We start from the raw sequence: 21,399 nt of genomic DNA, 5'->3' as shown, positions 1-21,399 counted from the left end.
CGGGCTGGGTCCTGACCCCAGCAGCCGCCGCAGCGCGGGACCCCCACGCGGGGGGCCGAACCCCCGGCCCACGCTCAGCCCTGCTGGGCTTCGGTATTTTTGGGGGTGGCAAAACGATCCCCCCCGGATTCCACGGCCGCCGCCGGGGCTTCGCGGTGCTCAGAGGCGGCGGGAAGCCAAAAATCCCTTATTTTGGGTACAAGGCGTCACCCTCCGCAGCCCCACCCCCAGTGCAAAAGGGGCACTGAGGGGGGGTCTCCCTGCAGCCCCCGGCCCCGGTCCCCAGCCTCGGGCTGCGGCAGGGGGTGCCGGGGGATGACGGACCCGGCCCGGCCCAAACCGCGGTGCCGGCGCCGGCGGCCGAACCACGGCACCGACGCTCTTCCCGCTGAAGACACGTTACTCCACCAAACGCTACAATAACGACGTTTCAACAAAAACATTAAAATTCAAATAAAATTATGGCATAATATACGTGAGAAGCACCCAAAATACATTCAACTTTCATCTTTGTAACAGCTTCAAGTTTTGTTTTTTTTTCCTTTCCTTTCCTTTCTTCCTCCTTTCCGTCACCCTTTTTGGAAGCAAACGCACGAGGCGGCTTTGTCCCAGGTCTGAAAACTCTTTAAAAAAATCTCTTTTTTCCTTTTCTGAGAAGATAAAAAGAGTTTTTAAAAAACACATTCCTTTTTTTTTTTTTTCTGAGGTAATTCTTTTCCTGAGTAGTTAAAAAGAAAAAAAAAAAACCCAACAAAAATACTACGTACCTTACAAAAATAAAAACCCGAGTCTAGCATATTAAACAATCTACAGCATTTTACCCCAAAACCCACCGGTTTTGTGTTTCCCCCCCCTGCTCCTCCCCTCCCCGCTCCCGGCCATCGCCGCCGCGCTGCCCGTGCCGCCTGCGAGGGGGCTGCTTTGCTCGAAAAGGCGCCCGAGGTATTTCTCTTAGGAACAAGAAAAGCAATCCAAAAATAATAATTAAAAAAAAAAAAATCATCATCATCATAATCGAGCCTCTGTGTGGCGGGGGGAGCTCGCGCAGCCGGAGCCCGAGGCGCCTCCGGCCCCGCTCGCTGCGTCGCTGCTCCGGGGACGGATGGAGGGGGAAATAATAAATAGGTTATCCTGAGTTCCGAGGCGACGGCGTCCGGACCCCCCCGGGGAGGAAGAGCCCGGCCGCGTCCCAGACAGCGAAGAAGAGGTCAACGGTGCTGCCGTCGGGGCCGTCCGGGGCTCTCCGGGACGAGGGGTCCGGCTCGGCGCTGGGGGACAACCGGAGCCCCCCCGGCAGCCCTCCCAACCCCGCGTTCATCGGCCGAGCCCCCCCAAACCGTCCCCGGCGCCTCGGGCTGGGGCGAAGGGTCCGTCCCCGCGCCCCCGCCCTGTCAGTGCCTGGTGCCGTACGTTTTATCCCACTCCAGGAACAGGTCCAGCTCCTTCGGGGAGGCGGCGGGGCGCACCTTGCAGAACGCCTTCTCCAAGTCCTGGTAGGACGTGGGCTGGATCTGGCCCGGCACGGCGTGCCGCGCGGCGGCCCCGGCGTGCTGGCAGAGCTGGACCAGCTCGCCGCCGGAGAAGCTCTCCGTGTGCTGCACCAGGGAGGCCATCTCCCGCTCGCTCAGGCAGGAGCTCTGCTGAGCCAGGGCGTGATGGAGGATCTGCCGCCGCGCGACGCTGTCCGGCGGGGAGATGTAAAACCGCCTGGCAAAGCGCCGGTGGGACGCTTCGTCCATGCTGCCGGGCCGGGAGGTGGTCCCGATGACCACCACGTTCTGCTCGGTTGAGGTAGCCACATTGTCCAGGTAGGAGAGGAGCTGGGACTTGAGGTTGCTCACCAGGCTGCCGTCCTCGCCAGCCCGCGCCGCCAGCAAGGACTCGGCCTCGGTGATGAGCACCACCGCCGGCTGCCGGCAGCTGGCCACAAAGAAGACGGTCTTCAGGATCTTCTCGGCTTCGGCTTTCCAGGTGGAGAGCAGGGTCATCCCGCTGAGCTTCAGCAAGGTGGAGCCCAGCTGGGTGGAGATGCACCGGCTCAGCAGGGTCTTCCCGGTGCCGCGGGGACCGAAGAGCAGCACGGTTCGGGGCGGCCGGCTCGCCCCGGTGTAGGCGCCGGGACGCAGGATGGGCCACACCAGCTCCTCCTCGATGGCGGCCTTCACGGAGACCTGCCCAGCGACGTCCGTCCACTGCACGGGCGGCCCCCGCTCCACCACCTTGGTGTTCACCAGCTCCAAGACCAAGGGCTCGACGTTCTTGGGCTGCTCCTCCACCGGCGCGCTGCCGAAGACCGGCGCTTTCGGGGGCAGCCGCAGCGGGAAGGGGGGTCCCGGCTCGGCCGCCCGCTCCCCGTTGGCGAGGGGGGGGCTGAACTTCTCGAAGGGCTCCGCCGGCCGCAGCGGAGCATCCCCGGTGCCGTAGGGTGGCGAGACCATACTCTTCATCGGTTGCCCGCCGTACTTGCTGGCGTGCTCCTCGGCATTCCCGGCTCCCGCCGGCCGCTTCCCGGGCTTGAAGGCCACCTGGGGGGACTCGGCGCTGCCGCTGAACCCGTTGCCCCGGCACTCGCCGTTGTCCGACATGGGGTAGGGGGACTTTGGCTGCTCGTAGCTGTATTTCCTATACCTGCCCTCCCCTTCGTCCTCCCCGCTGGAGAGGTCGAAAGCCTTCCTCTTCAGCGCGCCCGCCGCCTCGGTGCCGAGCGGCGGCACGGCCAGGGGAGCCAAGCCGGCACCCTGGTAGCCGTAGCCGGGGACGCCGGGCGGGCGGGCGGCGGGCGGCGGGGCCGGGATGGGGGTGGGCGCCGCGATGCCGGAGGGCAGGTAGGACGCGGAGGGGTGCGGCGGGTGGATGGTGCCGTAGCCCGGCTGCGGCGGGTAGCTGCCGGCGGCGTAGTTGTACATGGGGCCGGAGGAGCCGTAGCCTGGCACCAGGGCGGGCGAGGGGTGCGGGGGCTGCAGGAGCCCCGAGCCGTGGAGGGCAGGGGGGTGCGGGGGGGGAAGCGCTGCCGCCGGTTGGGTGCAGTAGCCGGAGGGCAAGTAGGTGCCACCGTAGCCTGAGGGATACTCCTGAGATGACCCGAGCCCGCCGGAGCCGGCGGCAGCCCCGCCGCAGGAGTTCCCGGGGTACATGGGATCGGCGAGGTTGGCGGAGCCGCCGAGCCCGATGGCCCCGCCGGCGGGGGGCACGGCCGGCGGGACCACCCCCTTGGCGCCGGGGAGGCCATCGTGGATGGGGGTCAGCGGGTAGGCGCCGTCGGAGCCGTGAGCCCCCGGCCAGGGCTCGCCGTCCCCCTTCTGCCCATTAACCGGCCCGAAGGCTCCATCCCCGTAGGCGCTCAGCGCCGGGCGCTCGTAGGGCGCGTCCAGCACCCCCGAGTACTTCTCGGCGTACCTCTTGAGGAGGTTGGAGGCGGTGAGCGCGGAGATGTCGTCGTTGGCCCAGGCGTAGTTGAAGCGTTGGCGCGTGCTGGGGTAGAGCTCGGACTTGTGGGCTGGCGAGGAGGTGGTGGAGGAGACGTCGAGGTGCTGCTCCGGCCACTGGTTCAGGGACTGGGCATGTTCTGGTGACCAGTGCATCTTCGACAGACCTGCGGGGAAGGGGACAGCGCGGCGTCAGAGCGGCGGAGCGGGGACGAGCGCGGGGGGACCGCCCCTGTCCCCCTGCACCGCACCTCCCGGCCTGCTCCCACTCCCAATTTTCCACGCAAAAAATCCCCTTTTGAGCACCACCAGCGCCAACGCCCGCCGGGAACGGCCCGGCCAGCTCCAGTCGCGACGGTCCTGTCGCCCAACGCCGTCAAATCTCCAGGTCACCAACCCGCGGCAAGCCACGGCGATGCCAAGAGGGCAGCGCCGCGGTGCCGAGCGTCGGCACACGGAGCCGGAGGACGGCCCTGCCCTGGGGATGCCCCCCCCGCCGCGGAGTATGATGATGATATTATAACTATAATGCATGGAATATTAACAGCGTGCAGCCAAACGGCTGGGGAAAGGGGGGCTGCATCGCTCGTGGGACGCGGCCCCTCGCCCTGGCCTTCGCCGCATCCCTGCGCTCACCCCCGGCACCGGTGCCGGCACTGACGGGGGGTGCATGGCCCCCCCCAAAACAATTCCTCCAGCAAAGGAGCAGACAGAAACACCCCGGCCGTGTCTGGACCCACCCCTGAACTGGGGCTGCAATGGCGGCAGGTGGGAAATGCATCCCAGGGGACCCATCCTGCCGGGGGTCCCTGCTCGCCCCGCGTCACCGCCACCCCCCCCCAGCATCCCTGTCACCCCAAGGCTCTGCATCACTGGGATGCCGAGGTCGGCGTCACCCCCTCTTGCTCCAGCCCCTGAATACCGGGCGGCAGCGGCTCCCATCACCACCCCCAGCGCGGGACCCCCCCCAGCACCCCCCTGCCCTTGCGCCCAGCGCCTCGGGGGACGGCTGCAGCCGAGCCGGGAGGGGACCCCTGCGCCATTCCCCCGCCTCTCGCCGCCCTCAAGCCACTTTGTGACCGCAGCACAATTAGATTACTTAATGCTTTAATTGACTTACAGGGCATTTGTACTTCCACTTTGGATATCAAACTTCCACAAGAGGATTTAAATGGCGGCCTGGCGTGGCTTCATCCGGCAGCCTCGCTGCATTTACCGGCCGTTATTAACGTGCTCCCGACAGATGAGCGTCCGGCCAGAGACAGCGGCAAAGGGCCCCCCGCTAACGAACCCAGCGGCTCCCGCAGCACAGCCCCCCCTCTGCCCCGGCGCAGAGCGACGGAGGCTTCGCTCGACTCGGCGAGGAAGAAGATTTTAATTTTGAGGAAGAACTTCTTCCCTCTGAGGGTGCCGGAGCCCTGGCCCAGGCTGCCCAGGGAGGCTGGGGAGTCTCCTTCTCTGGAGATATTCCAGCCCTGCCTGGCTGCGGTGCTGTGCCCCCTGCTCTGGGTGACCCTGCTTGGGCAGGGGGTTGGGCTGGGGGACCCCAGAGGGCCCTGCCAGCCCCAAACATCCTGGGATTCTGGGATTCTGGGATTCTGTCTTGTTTTGAAGGAACTAAAGCCCCAGCAGTTTCCATCCTCGCTCAGCCCGCTCTGCACGGCCTCCCAGAAAACACAGATTGCAAACGCCCAGGGCTCAGGGTGGGGGGAAAGGGCTTGGGGAGCCTGGGAGGGGGCCGATGGCTCAGCGGCCGCCACGGCGTGGGGCTCGGTGCGGAGCAGCGCGGCAGGAACGAGGTGCCACCGCCACGACCAGCAAATCCCAGCAGCATTTCCAGGCTGTTTCTTCCGAAGCCGCCCTTGAGGGTGGCACGGACACCCTCACCCTCCGCTCCTGGAGAAGGGAGGACCCGGCAGCCCACGGCCCAAGCACTCTACGTCCGCCCTCCGCAATGCAGCGTCGGGCAGCGTGAGCTCCATCGCGTCCCTCTCCACGCAGCGCTCAGCTCTTCCCCATCGCAGGGATCGCGACCGACGCCTGAGCTGGTGCCCACGAACGAGCCCGGCGACGGGAGCTGCTTTCCTAAGAGGGTGCCCAACGCTGCGGGGGGCGGCTGGAAGCCCACCAGCGCGGTGCGGGCTCCTCCAGTCCCGTCCCTGAGCACCGGGCCCCGCGCCGAACAGTGGGGAGAGGGGCAGGGGGGACGCCCGGGCACGGGTTTGCACCGGCGCTGCCGCCACCAAACCAAAGCCCGGCGCCGAGGGACCGAGAAGCCAACCCGCCTCCATCCGACCCCTTTCAAGATGAGACGCACTGGGAGAAGAAAAGCCAAGAGCCCCGGAAAAGCCCGCTCGCACCCTGGAAAACTGGGTGGAGGGGGAGGGCAGGCGGGCAGGGAGAAGATGTCAGGGGTTTGAAATGGGAGGTGAATGAGGCGGCGGAGCGGGACAGATGTTTCAATGCTCCCCTTGGCAGTGTGAGAAAATTACTGTCCAGTGAGCAAATGGCGGGGCCGGTTCCCACCCTCGCTGCTGCCCATTATCCCCAGCGCAAGACAAAGGCGGGCAGGGGGGGCTGGGCAGGGGAGAATCCTATTGTTCCCGCCCGCCCTAATTATGGAAATCTTGTTAATCTATTCAGCAACCACTCTGAACTGGGCTTTTGTTCGGGGGGCTTCTTAGCGGGGCGCACCGCCGAGGGTGTCCAACGGCTCGGCGCTGGGGACGGGGCGCGCTCCCTCCCGCCGCCCCCCTGGGAAAAGCTCTCGCCCGAAGACGCCGGGCTGCCCCGAGCAGCATCCCCGCGCCCGGCGTCTTTGTGGGAGCACAGAACTCTCACCCGCGGCCCTCGTGCGCAGAGCGCGCCACGCACGGACGCGTCTTTGCCACGCTCCTGGCCCAGCCCCGCGTACACGAACCCATCGCTAATGCCAGTGCCCAAAACCTCACAGAATCCCAGAATCCCAGCATGGCAGGGGGTGGCAGGGACCTCTGGGGGTCCCCCAGCCCAACCCCCTGCCCAAGCAGGGTCACCCAGAGCAGGGGGCACAGCACCGCGGCCAGGCGGGGCTGGAATATCTCCAGAGAAGGAGACTCCACAGCCTCCCTGGGCAGCCTGGGCCAGGGCTCCGGCACCCTCAGAGGGAAGAAGTTCTTCCTCGGGTTCAGCTGGAGCTTCCTCTGCTCCAGTTTGTGCCCGTTGCCCCTTGTCCTGTCGCTGGGCACCACTGGAAAGAGCTGCCAGCTCGGAGGATCGATGCCTTTTGCAAAAAGATGTCGAGCGGTTTCCTTACCCCCGCAGTCACCCACAGCAGCGCAGCCCAACGCGATCGGCTTCCCAGGCAGGGAGAGCCCGTCCCGGTCCCAGGGGCTGCCCGAGGGCCCAGTTCCCAGGTTTTTAATTCTCTGTCGTGCAAACTTTGGGCCCCGAGGGAGCAAAGCTGGATGCTGGGAGTCCCGTTTCACAGCCCAGCCCTCACCAAGACTCCTCGCGTCAGGGATGCCGTGCGTGATGGATCCCCCGCGCTGGATTTCGCGCCCCGAAGGTGGGTCCAGACGAGAGCCTGGACCAAGCACCCACGGCAGGGATGCAGCCTCGCACCAACGCCGCTCCCGCACCGGCAGCTCTGCCGCTGCAGCCGGAGCCGCGGCACCGAGAGGTTTCTGCACCCGTGGAGATGCCGCAGGTCCGGCGGCAGCCGCAGCGATGCCTTCAGGATTAAAGGCAAGCTGGGGAGAAGAGGGCAGGAGGAGCTTGGCTTTCCCAGGTCTGCCCAGCGAACGGGAGGCAGCGGAATGACTTTTTCTGCTTTAAATGAGGCATTTCCTGATGGTCTTTTCAGCTTCTGCTGCCGGGAGCTGGTCCCAGGAGGGGGTTCATCCCTGCCTCACAGAATCACAGAATCACAGAATAGTAGGGGTTGGCAGGGACCTCTGTGGGTCACCCAGTCCAACCCTCCTGCCCAAGCAGGGTCACCCAGAGCAGGCTGCACAGCACCACGGCCAGGCGGGGCTGGAATATCTCCAGAGAAGGAGACTCCACAGCCTCCCTGGGCAGCCTGGGCCAGGGCTCCGTCACCCTCAGAGGGAAGAAGTTCTTCCTCGGGTTCAGCTGGAGCTTCCTCTGCTCCAGTTTGTGCCCGTTGCCCCTTGTCCTGTCACTGGGCACCACTGGAAAGAGTCTGGCCCCATCCTCCTGACCCCCACCCTGCAGATATTTAGAGGCATTTCGAAGGTCCCCTTGTAGCCTTCTCTTCTCCAGGCTGAACAAGCCCAGCTCCCTCAGCCTCTCCTCGTAGGGGAGATGCTCCAGTCCCCTCCTCATCCTCATAGCCCTCCGCTGGACTCTCTCCAGCAGCTCCTCATCTTTCTTGAACTGGGGAGCCCAGCACTGGACACAGTACTGCAGATGGGGCCTCCCCAGGGCAGTGTAAAGGGGGAGGAGAACCTCCCCGGACCTGCTGCCCACACTCTGCCTCCTCAGAGCAGCGCAGGCAAAGCCCAACGGCATCACCGTGAGCCAACCCGCAGCTCTAAACCCGAATTCGAACGCCCGCAGCTCCTCCGCTGACCCCCGCTGCGGGCCTGAGCCTCGTGGCAACGCTTCCGAAACGCTCTCGCGTCGACGCTGTCGGTTACGGCCGCATTTCTGCGCGTCGGGCCCCGCGTTGCGGGTAGACGGCGGGTCCAGAACGGGCAAAACAGCCTGGCAGCGACTGGCACCGACAGCAGAGCCGGTCCCGAAGCCAGGACCAGGGCGAGGGGAGCCCAAAGCCACACTCGGACGTGACACAGCTCACGAGCAACACGCGCCCGCGCTCGCCAAGGGCGAGAGGTTTCGATCCCCCAGCCCTCCCCTGCCGCCCGAGGCCGCCCGGCCGCATCCTCGCCGCGCTGCCGGAGCACAAACACCAAGTTTTCCGAGGCAAATCTGGGTTGTCTGACAAATCCATCGGGGAGCTGCATCTCTTTGTCCGCCTCATCCCCCGTCCCCTCCCAGCCGGTGCCGACAAAGCGAGGGATGGTATTGCAATCAGAGCGGGGTCAATGTACATATGTTAAAGGGATTTAGGCTAACTCCCACCGTGCCCTCTGCCCAGCCCCAGGAGAAACGGCCTCAGCCCCGGCCGGCGCGAGCCGAAGGCTCCAGCGTCCGCTCTGTCCACCCATAGATCAAGTGCAGAGCAGCTGGAGCCCAGCGCGGGCCGGGAGTGACCAACGGGCCATCGCCCATCTGTGCTGCCCTAGGACCCGGCCGGCAAATGAAAAATTAATATGGATCCGCTCGGCCCGGCAGCAGCTGAGCATCGCCCATCTGTCACGGCGGGAGCAGGGACTCCAGCTAAATGTCACCGGGAGGAAACCACGCAGGGCGCGGGGCCCTGGGCAGCCCCAGATCGAGGGGATACGGCCATAAAATGTGGATTTTATCAATAACGAGGTGACGCAGTTAGTGGATTCGAGGAATTCTGCTCCACCTCCCAACATAAGAGGGATGGGAGAAAAAGAAGCAATAAAAAGGACCTAAAATGAGTGAAAAAAAATCAGCCCCTTTCGTGCTGTTTATCCTTTTCTTCACGTCACTCGTCTCCAGGCCCCGGGGACCACCCAGGCCTGCTGAGATCCGGCTCCCCGGACCACGGCACAGCACCGCTGAGCTGTTTGGGTCTGGAAACGACGGGAAGGGGCTGGCCCAGCCCCGTCTGCTCCCGCTGCCCCTCCGGCACCCGCCCCGCGGTGCTTCGGGGAGGAACAGGAACCCCAAAAGATTCATCCTCGCATCAACCCATCGCCATCCCGGCGTGCTTCAGCGCCTGCGAGACGCAGCTCCTTCCAACGGCGTTCCCCGGCCACGCCATCGCTTCTCCTCCAGCAGACGTTCTCCTGCCCTGAGCCACCTCGTCTGCTGCAGCACCTTCCTCGGGGCGACGTTCCAGCCGTGATCCCCACCGGATCGCTGCCCGAAGGACGGTTCTCGGGGAGGAGGGGAGGTTTTCAGCACGAGCATCACTGAGCATTCAGCCCATGGAAGCCCACCACCCCTCGAGGTGGTCTCAAGGTGCAGGAGAAAGCTCAGCTTGCCCCGGAGCAGGGCCCCGTGGCCCTCGGATGCTGCTCGGATCCCCGCCGGAACCGAAGCCCTTCACCCAAACTCCATTCCTTGACGCCGGCCGAGCCCCCCGAGGCCGGGCCCAGCCCCTTTTCGGAGGATCACGTTAGGGAGGAAAATCCATTTCCAATCAGCAGAACCATTTCCCCAAACAGACGTGGCCCCATGAAAAGGTCAGGAGGTCAAACGGACCCAATTTGCATGCAATCTGCATAACAGCGGCCACACCAGCCACGGGGGTGAGTGTACCCCAAAGCTCCCAGTCCCCCCCCCCCGGCAGCGGGACTTCGCCTCCTGCTCCTGCCCCCGAGCTGGGGGGAGGCTGGAGGACGCAGCGAGGCGAGGACGTTGCTTCTCCCACGTGGGCTTGGCCCAGTGGTGGCCACAGTCATCTCCTCCTCAAGCCCACCTAGAAACACGCCACGTGAAACCACCTGCGGAGGTGTCGGCTGTGCAGATGCACATTCACGTGGTCTATGGGAGGATGAAGAGGAAGAGTTTGAAGGCGTCTTCACGCCATCTCCATCTCCGCTCCTAAGAAGCCACCACGCTTCAAACAGAATCACAGAATCATTAAGGTTGGGAAAGACTTCAAAGATCATCGAGTCCAACCATCACCCCAACACCCCCAGGCCTGCTAAACCACGTCTCCAAGGGCCACATCCACATGGTTTTTGAACCCCTCCAGGGATGGGGACCCCACCACTCCCCTGGGCAGCCTGGTCCAACCCCTGACCACTCTTCCAGTGAAGAAGTTTTCCCCAATATCCAATCTGAACCTTCCTTGAGGCCATCGCCTCTCGTCCTGTCGCTGGGGACCGGGGAGCAGAGCCCAACCCCCCCTCAGTGCCCCCTCCTCTCAGGGAGCTGCAGAGAGCGATGAGGTCCCCCCTCAGCCTCCTCTTCTCCAGCCTGAGCAGCCCCAGCTCCCTCAGCCGCCCCCCACCAGCCTGGTTCTCCAGCCCCCTCCCCAGCCCCGCTGCCCAGCTCTGGACGCGCTCCAGCCCCTCCGTGTCCTTCTTGGCTCCATCCAAAGCCACTTGTTGAAACCCACCAGGACCCACCACATCCCCCACGAGGGACAGTCGGAGCCCCCCTGAACCCACAGAAGGAGGATCTGGGGGGCCTGTGAGGAGCCCCCGGCCAGCGCCGAGCCGGCGGCCGGGCGAGCTGTGGTGGGGTGCAGGAGGGTGCGGGTGGTGGTGGGGTGCCTGGAGGACGCAGCCCCCGGGACCTGCGCTACAACAGCACGAGAAGCAGCCAAGCCAACGCGGGACGGGGCTGGATGCCGAGCTCGGCTGCCGGACCGCGGCTGCACCCCGGCAAACGCACGGTCTGATCCCCAGCCAGCACCACGCACGCCTGGGTCTACGAACCCCAGATGGCTCAAAACAATTTAAAATTACTTATTTTTTCTATAAGAAAGCATTGCCGTTGCGTTTCACCTTCCCACAAGCAGCGGGATGAAGGCCACCAAACGCCGGAGATGCTCCGCAGCCCGCGAAGGGACCGGGGACCCCCCCGCCCTGCCCAAGCCCGCTCCTCTCTGGCTTTTTTTTCCGAGGAGGCTCCAATAACGAACTCCCCCGGGGGCAAAAGCCAAGGCAGGAGCCACCAGCCCCTGGTCTATCTCCTCCAACATCTGGCCTCGGGCCGGGGTCAGCGCCGGGGGCTGCGGCAGGCGCGGGGCTGCGGCACCGAGATAATTTGCCCCACGCCCCGGCGCCCATCCAGCTCAGCCTCTCCACGGAACGAATCAATCTTAATTAACTCTAATTCCGGGGAGCCTCCCAGCCCCATCCGGCACCGCGCAGCGCGGCTGCATTTTCCGCCTGGGCGCTCGCTCCGCAGGGAACTGAGCACAAAATCCTCTCTTTCTCTCTCGTTCCGGCACCTCCTTCCTCGCGGTCCCCGCGTGTCCCCGTCACGCACCCCTCGGCGCGACGGACCCCGGCCCCAGCCCCACGGAGGCCTCTCCCGGTGGCTTTTGTTTTCTCAAGCCTTTTGACTCACGGATTCTTTTTTCACCGCCGCCTCGGCGGCCGGCACAGCCGCGTTCCTCCCGCACTCCATTCACTGATGGGTTTTCCAGAAGTTCCCCCTGGTTTTTTTTGGGTTTTTTTGGCTTCTTTCTTCGCCGACACCCCTGCCCCCATCCACGCCCCAGGGTCCCCCCGCCGCATGCCGGCGCGGACAGACGGACTCGGACTTCGGGGACGCGCGTCCCGCGCTCGGAGCGGCCGCCCCTACGGCTCCCACCTTCTGCGCCCCGGGAGTCTGCAGCTACGTGGCTATTATTATTATAATTATAATATAATATATAATATTATATAGAATATAGAACATAGAATATAGAATACAGAATATAGAATATATAATATACAATATATAATATATAATTAATATATAATATATTATATATTATATACAATATACAATATATTATATACAATATATTATATACAGTATACAACATATTATATACAATATATTATATACAATATACAATATATTATATACAATATATTATATACAGTATACAACATATTATATACAATATATTATATACAATATACAATATATTATATACAATATATTATATACAGTATACAACATATTATATACCATATATTATATACAATATACAATATATTATATACAATATACTATATATAATATACAATGTATTATATACAATTACAATATACAATATACAATAGATTAGATAATAGATAATAGATAATAGATAATAGATAATAGATAATAGATAATAGATAATAGAATTATAATTATCTATCATTGCACAGCACAGGGTGCAAACCCCGCAGCCTGCCGCTACCGGGCTGCTGCTCACGAAGACAAAGCCAACGTTCAAGGACACGAAGGCGGGAGCGGCGTCGGGGCGAAGGCACTGCCGGGAAATCGGGGAGCGGGGTCGGTGCCGGGCTGGCTCCGCATCGACCGGGGCAGCGCCGCTCCCGTCTCCCGCAGCTCATCCTACGGCAGAAATAATTCATTTTCCTCCCTTTCCAGCAGCCGCTCGTTCAAAAGCCATCGCCTTGGCGGAGGAGGATGGGGACAGCCCAAGGTCAGGCCCGTGACGCCGCACGTACCTGGCTCGTGCCGAACAGCCACCCCGGCATTGCCGCTCCGGCATCGGCCGAAGATGCAGATGAAAACCCCTTTCTAATTGCCGACCCTCCCTGCTGCCCGCGCTGCCGCCAGCGCCCGCGGCCGAGCCACGGGACGCGCCGCCCGGCCACCGCTCTCCTCAGCCCCGAGCACGCGACGGTGGAAAACAGGGACAACCCTTCAGCGGGGACCTTCTACCTCGCCTTCTCCGCCGGCCTCTAAGAAATCTCCACGTCTCCAGCTCCCGATTTGTTTTCACCTTGCTGGGACTTCACCGCAGCCGCCGCAACCCGGTCCTCTAAGCGCGTCCATCGCGTCCATCACGGAGCGTCGCCGCGTCCCCGTCCGCGGAGCCGGGACCGCAGCACCGCGGCGCGATCGCACGCCGCCGCGGACCCACCCCGGCACCCCCTCGCCCTTCCCGACTGCCCCCGAGGAGCGGGGTCGGGCCGGGGGGTTGCCGGAGGGCGAGCGGGGGCTCAGAGCCGTCGCCTCATCCCTGCGGCACCGCCGAGGCCAAGCCCACCCTGCTCGCCGCGCGTCGGCGATTCGGCAGGTCGGTGTCTGCAGCGCGCGGGTCCGAGGGGGCGATGCTCCGGGAAGCGGCCGGACCGCGGCGCTGGGACGGGGACACGGCCCGGGGGACGGCAGGCGGGACGGGGCCGGTGCCGGGGATTCGGCGATTCCGGATCCAGCTACGGCGACGCCAGAACGGGTCAAAAAACCCCCAGACCTGAACCCTTCCCGGTTACACCCCCAGTGGGGACGCTGCCGCAGGAGCCCGGTGTCCCCCCCAGTGACGCTGCGTGGGGCTGCGGGACCCCAGCGTCCCCCCCGATGATGCCGTGTGGGGCTGTGTGGGGCTGTGGGACCCCCCCAGTGATGCCACATGGGGATGTGGGACCCTGGCGTGTCCCCCCAGTGACGCCACGTGAGGCTGTGGGACCCTGGCATCCCCCTGATGACGCCATGTGGAGCTGGGGAGCCTGGTGTCCCCCCCAGTGATGCCATGTGGGGCTGTGGGACATCAGCGTCCCCCCCAGTGACGCCGTGTGGGGCTGGGCAGCCTGGCGTCCCCCTGATGATGCCATGTGGGGCTGGGGAGCCCCGTGTCCCCTCTGACAACACCATATGGGGCTGGGGAGCCCGGTGTCCCCCCTGATGACACCATGTGGGGCCGGGGACCCCGGCGTTCCCCCCGATGATGCCACGCGGGGCTGCGGGACCCCCGAGCCGGGCGAGCCGCCCTCCCCGGCGGGACGCGCGGGAGAAGCCCTTCACGGCGCACTCAACCCCTCCAACCTCCCGTGCGCGGCGCAGCCTCGCAGCCCGTCACCCCTGGCCTTTAATTACACATTGCCGCAGCCATTAGTCCTCTCGCCATCAATTACACCCACATTATCCCGCTCCGGGAGGCAGCGGGACGCGGGGGGCAGAGTCAAGGGCTTCGGAGGCTCTTCCCGAAGGAAAGCAGCAGCCTCCGACGGGAAGGTCGCTTCGCCGCGACGGAGCCGAAGCAGCGGACGAAGCCGGTCCCGCTCCTCTTCGGAAGCGTCACGCGACGTCGAGGAAGATGAATGGCAGGGAGAGGACCCGGGCTGCCGCGTCCCCTGATGCCACGAGTCCCCCCAGCTCCGGCTGCCGCCGCCCCGCTCCTCTGTTTACACAGCAGAGGCTTTGTGAGGAGCGGGCTCCTCCGCCGAGCGCGGCCGGGGCAGCGACAGGGCTACTTATTCAGCTATTATTCAGCTTTTTTTTTTGTAGGCAAGACAAGTGTGGGTTAAAGTGCAATTTGCCTTGACATTAGTTTTCACTTTCTGGGGGGAAAAAGGGAGGAAAAAAAAGTGGCTCTTCTCTCTTTCGAGGGAAAACACCCGCCTGGGTACCACAGCTCGGCCAGCCGAGCATCCCTGGACCCGGCGCGCAGCCCAGCATCCCGGTCCAGGGCGAGGGGCATCGCCGCAATTCGACAACCACGCCCGGGATCCCCACGGCCAGGTTGTCCCTGGGAGAAAGGAGCTGGGAGGAAAACCTCTCCCTCGCATCCCGCCCCGCTCCCCGCTCCAGGTCAGCGGCATCTGCGAGGCCTTGGCGGGGTTTATTGGGGCCCCCATAAAGATCCGGGGCCGCTGATAAGAGCCCCCGGGCGTGCCCCGCCGGAGGAAAAATTGTGCCAGCGATCCATACAATTTAACCAGCGTTCACTTCAGCTGACAACAGGCCACAAGGCCAGGAGAGGGGTTTTACAACCTCCTCGTTACGCAGCAAAAATAAACTTTGCGGCGCGGAGCCGGCGTTGGCTTAGAGCCCTCGCTGCCGAGGCGCTGCCGTCCCCGGGCAGCAGCATCCTCTGCCTCCAGACCGGCGTTCCCGGAGCAGGAGACGCCGCACGATCCCGCTCCGGGCTCAGCAGAGCTCGTCCCACCGCCCCGGAGCGCGCGAGCGAGCCGGGGCCAAAGGGAAGACCAGGAGGGAAACGTGCCAGAAGCCGTCACGGCGACGGAGCCGCGGCGGCAGGAGCCTGCGAGGGGATAAACTCTTTTCAGGGCTGGGAATTGCCAGGCCTGGTACTGGGAGGAACTGGTTGTTTCCTTGCTCGACTGCTGGTCCAGCAACGGGAATTTTCCTGCTTAATGCTAATGAAGTCTGGTTTCACAGAATCACAGAATCACAGAATGGTCGGGGTTGGCAGGGACCTCTGGGGGTCCCCCAGCCCAACCCCCTGCCCAAGCAGGGTCACCCAGAGCAGGGGGCACAGGACCTTGTCCAGGCGGGGCTGGAATATCTCCAGAGAAGGAGACTCCACAGCCTCCCTGGGCAGCCTGGGCCAGGGCTCCGTCACCCTCAGAGGGAAGAAGTTCTTCCTCCTGTTCAGCTGGAGCTTCCTCTGCTCCAGTTTGTGCCCGTTGCCCCTTGTCCTGTCGCTGGGCACCACTGGGAAGAGTCTGGCCCCATCCTCCTGACCCCCACCCTGCAGATATTTAGAGGCATTTCTAAGGTCCCCTCGCAGCCTTCTCTTCTCCAGGCTGAACAAGCCCAGTTCCCTCAGCCTCTCCTCGTAGGAGAGATGCTCCAGTCCCCTCCTCATCCTCGTAGCCCTCCGCTGGACTCTCTCCAGTAGCTCCTCATCTTTCTTGAACTGGGGAGCCCAGCACTGGACACAGTACTCCAGATGGGGCCTCACTAGAGCAGTGTAGAGGGGAAGCAGAACCTCCCTCGTCCTGCTGGCCACACTCTCCTTGATGGTTCAGTCCCACCAGCTCCCTTCGAGCGGGAACCGGGGGCCACCAGCGCACTGCGTCCCCTGGGACGAGCGTGCCGGACGCCCGGGGACGCACACGAGTGACCAAGCACCAGCAGCACCAGCAGCACCAGCAGCACCAGCAGCACCAGGGACGAGCTTTCTGGAGCCAGAGCACCCCAGCGCTGCTAAGCAGGGGCACTAACCAGCCCCTCTGCACCCCGAAAGGAAGGAAAACGTCTTCATTCTGCCGCAGAGACGGAGCCGGGGCGGGCTGCCGGGGCGCAGGGAGGGAGCGTGCCCGGCGCGCGCGCCGCTCCGAGCCCCACGCTTCCCCGCGCGCCGCAGAATTCCAGCTGACACCTGGCCAGATGCGAGGGGACGACAAAAGGAGCCTCGACGGCACAGCTCCGCTTCCAGCCAGGCAGCCACTAGAGCTCAAAAAATATCACCGAAAAGTGGTTTACAACGGCGGAAACGCCAGGGTCAGCGTCGCGCCAGGGTCAGCGTCGCTGCTCCGGGTGCATTCACGTCATCCGTGGGGAAATTCCCTCCAGGAATCCTCGCTCGAAGCCGGCTCTGCTGCTGGGAACTGCGGACCGGGGGCTTCCTCCACCCCCGCCGCCCCGTCTCCTTCCAGCCGCGGGGACGGGAGCCGCGAGGCGCAGAGACCCCAAACCACCGGAAAAGCGGAGACAGAAGGGAAGAACGGAGAAGGCTTGGCTGCTTGTTTGCGGGAAAATCCGGAGGTGGCATTTCTACCCCCCGCAACGTCTCCTCGAGGAGGAGGAGGAGGAGGAGGAGGCAAAAACAATCAGCGCGGATGGAGCCGGCAGCTTCCGCAAACGCCAGCGAGCGATGGCGTGCGCTGCCGGGCTCCTTCCAGGAATTTTCCGCAGGACGCCGGCGATGCCACCGTCACGGAGCCGGTGACGTGCCGCGCAGCAGCGTTTTGTTCCTTTCCAACCAGCCGGCGCGGTTGCGGGACGCGACGCCGGCGTCGCAGGCGAACGCTCCCGGAGCCTCCCGTGTTTACTCTTCCCGCGGGGGAAGGGGGGGTGAACGGAGCGACCCGACGGCCGCTCCCTCGGCCTCAGGTTAGGCCCTCGCAGCTCTATTTGGGCACCCAAAATAACAGCTTTTTCCTTTTTCCCTCCCCGAGCAGCTGCGGGAATCGCCCGGAGCGGAGGACGGACGCGGGGTGAGGGCTCAGAGCTTCCCGCCCGCTCCCTCGGGCAGCCCGAAGGAGGGATTTGGGAAAACCGCGGCCCCTGCTCGCATCGGTCGGCACAAACACGCGCAGCAGCGTCGGGATCCGCTCCTGGCCATCCTCCTCCTCCCCGAATCACGGCGAGCGGGGCCTCAGCTGCGCCGGGGGAAAGCCCATGGCCACGAACCCATCTCCGCGGACGCGCTGGCTTCCCCGGCCACCGAGTCCTCGGTTTCAGAGCACCCGGGAAAAGCCGCTTGGGAGACCCCTCAGCGTTTATTCGACGTTTTAACTCGGGAGAGTTAACTCTGACGGGACGCAGGAGGAGAGCTCCGGGTGACGGGACTGCGTCGGACCGGCACCAAGCCCAGGGTGCTGTTGGAGCCCCAGCCCGGAGCTCAGCGGGGAGAAAGAAGCCGGGGGAAAGGGAGGAGGGAGGGGAAAAGCCCGGCTCCAGATAAGCAATTGTTAACGTGATCCATCTGGTACACAGCTCGCCTCTCCGCTTCGCCCAAATGATAATGGCAAAAGCGAAGAATGCGGCGGGGGCTCGGCGGGAGAACAAAGGCGGCTGCGAAACCCTTCCCCGCTCCGGGGAAAAGGAATTGGGAGTGGGGAGAGCCGGCGGCTGCTCCTCCCCGGGCCGAGACGCCCCGAAACCCGCGCGGCTCCCGCTCCTCCGTGGAAGCTTTGCAGCCAAAGCCCGGAGCGGGGAGCGAAAACTGCAGCTGTCAGCAATAAAAAGAAAATTAAAAAAAATAGCTGACGAGTATTCGCAGGGACCTTTTCACCATCGATAACAAACTTGAAACGGGAGCTGCGGCTCAGGAGCCCGAGCCCACCCCTCTCAGATCCGGGACGGACGCAGCGCCGGGTGCTGACGTGCGCGCGGGCTCCGGCGGCTTTCGGAGGAACACGATACGGTACGCGCCATCCATCAGCCCGGCCGGCCCCGCGAGAGGACGCCGACACGCTGCTGCCAAGGAGAGCTGGAACAAGCGCTTAACGGGACGAACGACTCCGGGGCTCAGCCCCCGCCGAAATGCTGAACCCCGAGCCGCCTCCACGGGCAAAACGGGCGCCGGAGCCGCACGCTGGCACCCGGGAACGGCAAACCCTGCCAGCCCCGGCCGCGCGCCGCGGCAGCGACCCGGCCAGCCCCCGGCGCGGACGGAAACCGGGGAGAAACCTGGGCAATCCCAGCAAAGCAATTGCGAGGCGTCGGCGCTGCGCCCACGCAGCCTCCCCGGGGAGCAGGCGCCCGAAGCCAACGCCACGCGCTCCCGCGTTCTCCTGCGCGCTCCGCTCCGCGCGTCCGCACCCCCGGAATCCGTCTGTCGCGAAACCGCGGCCCCCGCTAACGGTAACGGTCAGGTCTCTGCGGTCCCAGCGTGAGGTAACGCAGCGCGCGGCACCGCGAGCCCAGAGGATTCACACCGGAAGACGCAGCGCGGAGCTGTTTTAAGACCTTTCTGTTCATTTTTTTCCCCCAGGCGCCTTTTGTCCCCCGAGTGGGAAACGCACACTTGGCGAAGAAAAGCCGAGCAGAGAGGAACAGGAGCGTGGGGGCAACGCGCCCCGCTAAACGCCATCGGCTCCTCCGCGCCGCGGCGGCTCGGAAGGCGAGCGCTCCAGCGTGCACTTGACGGGCGGCAGCGGCCGAGGGGAGCGCGCATTGTTCCTGGGCGGGGGATGGACGGACGGGGGGACGGACGGGGGGACGGATGGACGGATGGGGGGATGGACGGGGGCATGGATGGATGGACGGATGGGGGGATGGATAGATGGATGGATGGGGGGATGGATGGATGGATGGACGGGGGGACGGATGGACGGATGGATGGGGGGATGGATGGATGGATGGATGGGGGGACAGACGGGGGGATGGACAGGGGGACGGATGGATGGATGGGGGGATGGACGGGGGGGTGGGGGGATGGACGGGGGGGTGGATGGATGGATGGGGGGACGGATGGACGGGGGGATGGATGGGGGGACGGACGGGGGGATGGATGGACGGGGGGAAGGATGGAGGGATGGGGGGATGGACGGGGGGACGGATGGAGGGATGGGGGGAAGGATGGAGGGATGGGGGGATGGACGGGGGGACGGATCGACGGGGGGACAGATGCGGGGACGGACGGATGGGGGGACGGATGGGGGGATGGACGGAGGGGGAATGGACAGGGGGATGGGTGGGTAGGTGGGTGGGTAGGTGTGCAGATGGGTGGGTAGGTGGGTGGATGGGTGGGCGTATGGGTGGGTAGGTGGGTGGATGGGTGGGTATGTGGGTGGGTAGGTGGGTGTGCAGATGGGTGGGTAGGTGGGTGGATGGTTGGACGGACGGGTGGCTGGCCGGACAAACGGACGGCTGGCCGGACGGAGGGTCCCCCCGCGGTGCGCACCCCTCCAGGCGTGGGAGCCGCCGGGGCCGGGCACCCCCCGGGACCCCCCACCGCGCTCCCCCACCGGGCGGCCTCACGTCACGGCCGCGTTCACCCGGACCCCCCCGACCCCTCTTTGGGCAAAGGAAGGAGGGAAAGGCCAGAGGCGGCGGGGGCCCCGCACCCCCGGGGAGGGCTTGCGTTCCCGGGAGCCCCCCGCAGCCCCCCGCGCCCCTAACCCGGCTGGGTTCCCCCCAAACCCCGCGCTCGGGGTTACCGACCCCCCCCCCCCCCCCCCCGGAGCGGGGGATCCCCGGGGGCTGCCCCGGCCCCGCCCGCCCCCCGCCCGGCCCCGCTCACCTCCTCATGCCGGCGGGCCCTAGCGCAGCCCGGCGCCGGGCGCCCGGGGGGGGCCGCCGCGTCCTCCCGCAGCCGCCGGGACAATGCGGGGCGGCCCGGGGGCGGCGAGGGCTGCGGCTGGGGCTGGGGCCGGCGCGGGGGCCGGGGCCGGGGCCGGGGCTGGGGCTGGGGCCGGCCCCCGCCCGCCCGCCGCCCACCACCCACCGCCCACCGCCCACGGCCCGCCCCTGCGCCGCGGGGGGGGGTGGGGGGGAGGAGCGGGGCGGCCCCGCGGGGGCGGGGAGGGGGCGGGCAGGCGAGACCCCGGCGTGGCGGCACCCCGGCACCTCGCACCCCAAAATCCTGACCCCCGGCACCCCAGCATCCCAGCGCCCCGACCCCCAGCATCGCAACATGCCGACCCGCGGCACCCCAGCATCCCGACTCCCTGCTCCCCAACGCCCTGCACCCCAGCATCCCAGCACCCCGATCCCCTGCACCCCAGCATCCCAACCCCCTGCACCCCAATGCCCTGCACCCCAGCATCCCAGTGCTCTGACCCCCAGCATCCCAACACCCTGACACCCTGCACCCCAGCATCCCAGCAACCCAGCACCCCGACCCCCTGCACCCCAGGATCCCAGCACCCCTGTACCCCAGCATCCCAGTGCCCATGCACACTGACCCCCTGCACCCCAACCCCCTGCACCCCAGCATCCCAACTCCCTGCACCCCAACTCCCTGCACCCCTGCACCCCAACTCCCTGCACCCCATCAGCCTGGCACCCCAAATCCCTGCGCCCCAGCAACCCAGCAGTCTGCACACCCTGCACCCCAGCATCCCAACCCCCTGCACCCCAGCATCCTAGTGCCCATGCACCCCAATTCCCTGCATCCCAGTATCCCAACTACCTGCACCCCAGCATCCCAGTGCCCATGCACCCTGACGCCCTGCATCCCAGCATCCCAGCACCCTGGCACCCCAAATCCCTGCACCCCAGCAACCCAGCAGTCTGCACCCCCTGCACCCCAGCATCCCAACCCCCTGCACCCCAGCATCCCAGCACCCCTGCACCCCAACTCCCTGCACCCCTGCATCCCAGCGCCCATGTACCCTGACCCCCTGCACCCTGACCTCCTGCACCCCAGCATCCCAGCACCCATGCACCCAACACCCTGCGCCCCAACTTCCCAACCCCCGGCACACCAGCATCCCAGCACCCACTCACCCCAACCTCCTGCACCGCAGCACCCCAGAAACCACGCACCCCAGCACCCATCCACCCCGACCCCCAGCACCCCGACATCCCAGCACCCATGTACCCTGACCCCCTGCACCCCAACATCCCAGCACCCACGTACCCCTACGCCCCAGCACCCGGCATCCTGCTCCCCCTGCATCCTTGCACCCCAGCCCCTTGCACCCTGTGCCCCCGCTGCAGCAGCCTCCGACACCCCTGCGCCCCGGCCCCCCGCACCCTGAGCCCCGTACCCCGAGGACCCCGCCGCGGCCGTGGGCAGCTGAGCCGCACTCCCGGGAATCCCGGATACCTGGGA

The 21,399-nt window shown here is 65.1% G+C and overlaps 1 protein-coding gene across 1 annotated transcript; it reads right to left on the bottom strand.

Annotated features, from left to right (window-relative positions):
- Positions 1 to 1,391: 1,391 nt before the first annotated feature.
- On the bottom strand, positions 1,392 to 19,912 carry FIGNL2 (fidgetin like 2). Its single transcript, XM_075445828.1, has 2 exons — positions 19,864 to 19,912; positions 1,392 to 3,592 (listed from the first exon to the last, which is right to left on the bottom strand). The coding sequence occupies exon 2, from the start codon at positions 3,579 to 3,581 to the stop codon at positions 1,392 to 1,394; it is 2,190 nt and encodes a 729-aa protein (XP_075301943.1). The 5' UTR covers positions 3,582 to 3,592; positions 19,864 to 19,912.
- Positions 19,913 to 21,399: the final 1,487 nt, after the last annotated feature.

This window comes from Opisthocomus hoazin, chromosome 32 (genome assembly GCF_030867145.1).
Source record: "Opisthocomus hoazin isolate bOpiHoa1 chromosome 32, bOpiHoa1.hap1, whole genome shotgun sequence".
NCBI lineage: Eukaryota > Metazoa > Chordata > Aves > Opisthocomiformes > Opisthocomidae > Opisthocomus > Opisthocomus hoazin.
This window is presented reverse-complemented; position numbering and strand designations above follow the sequence as displayed.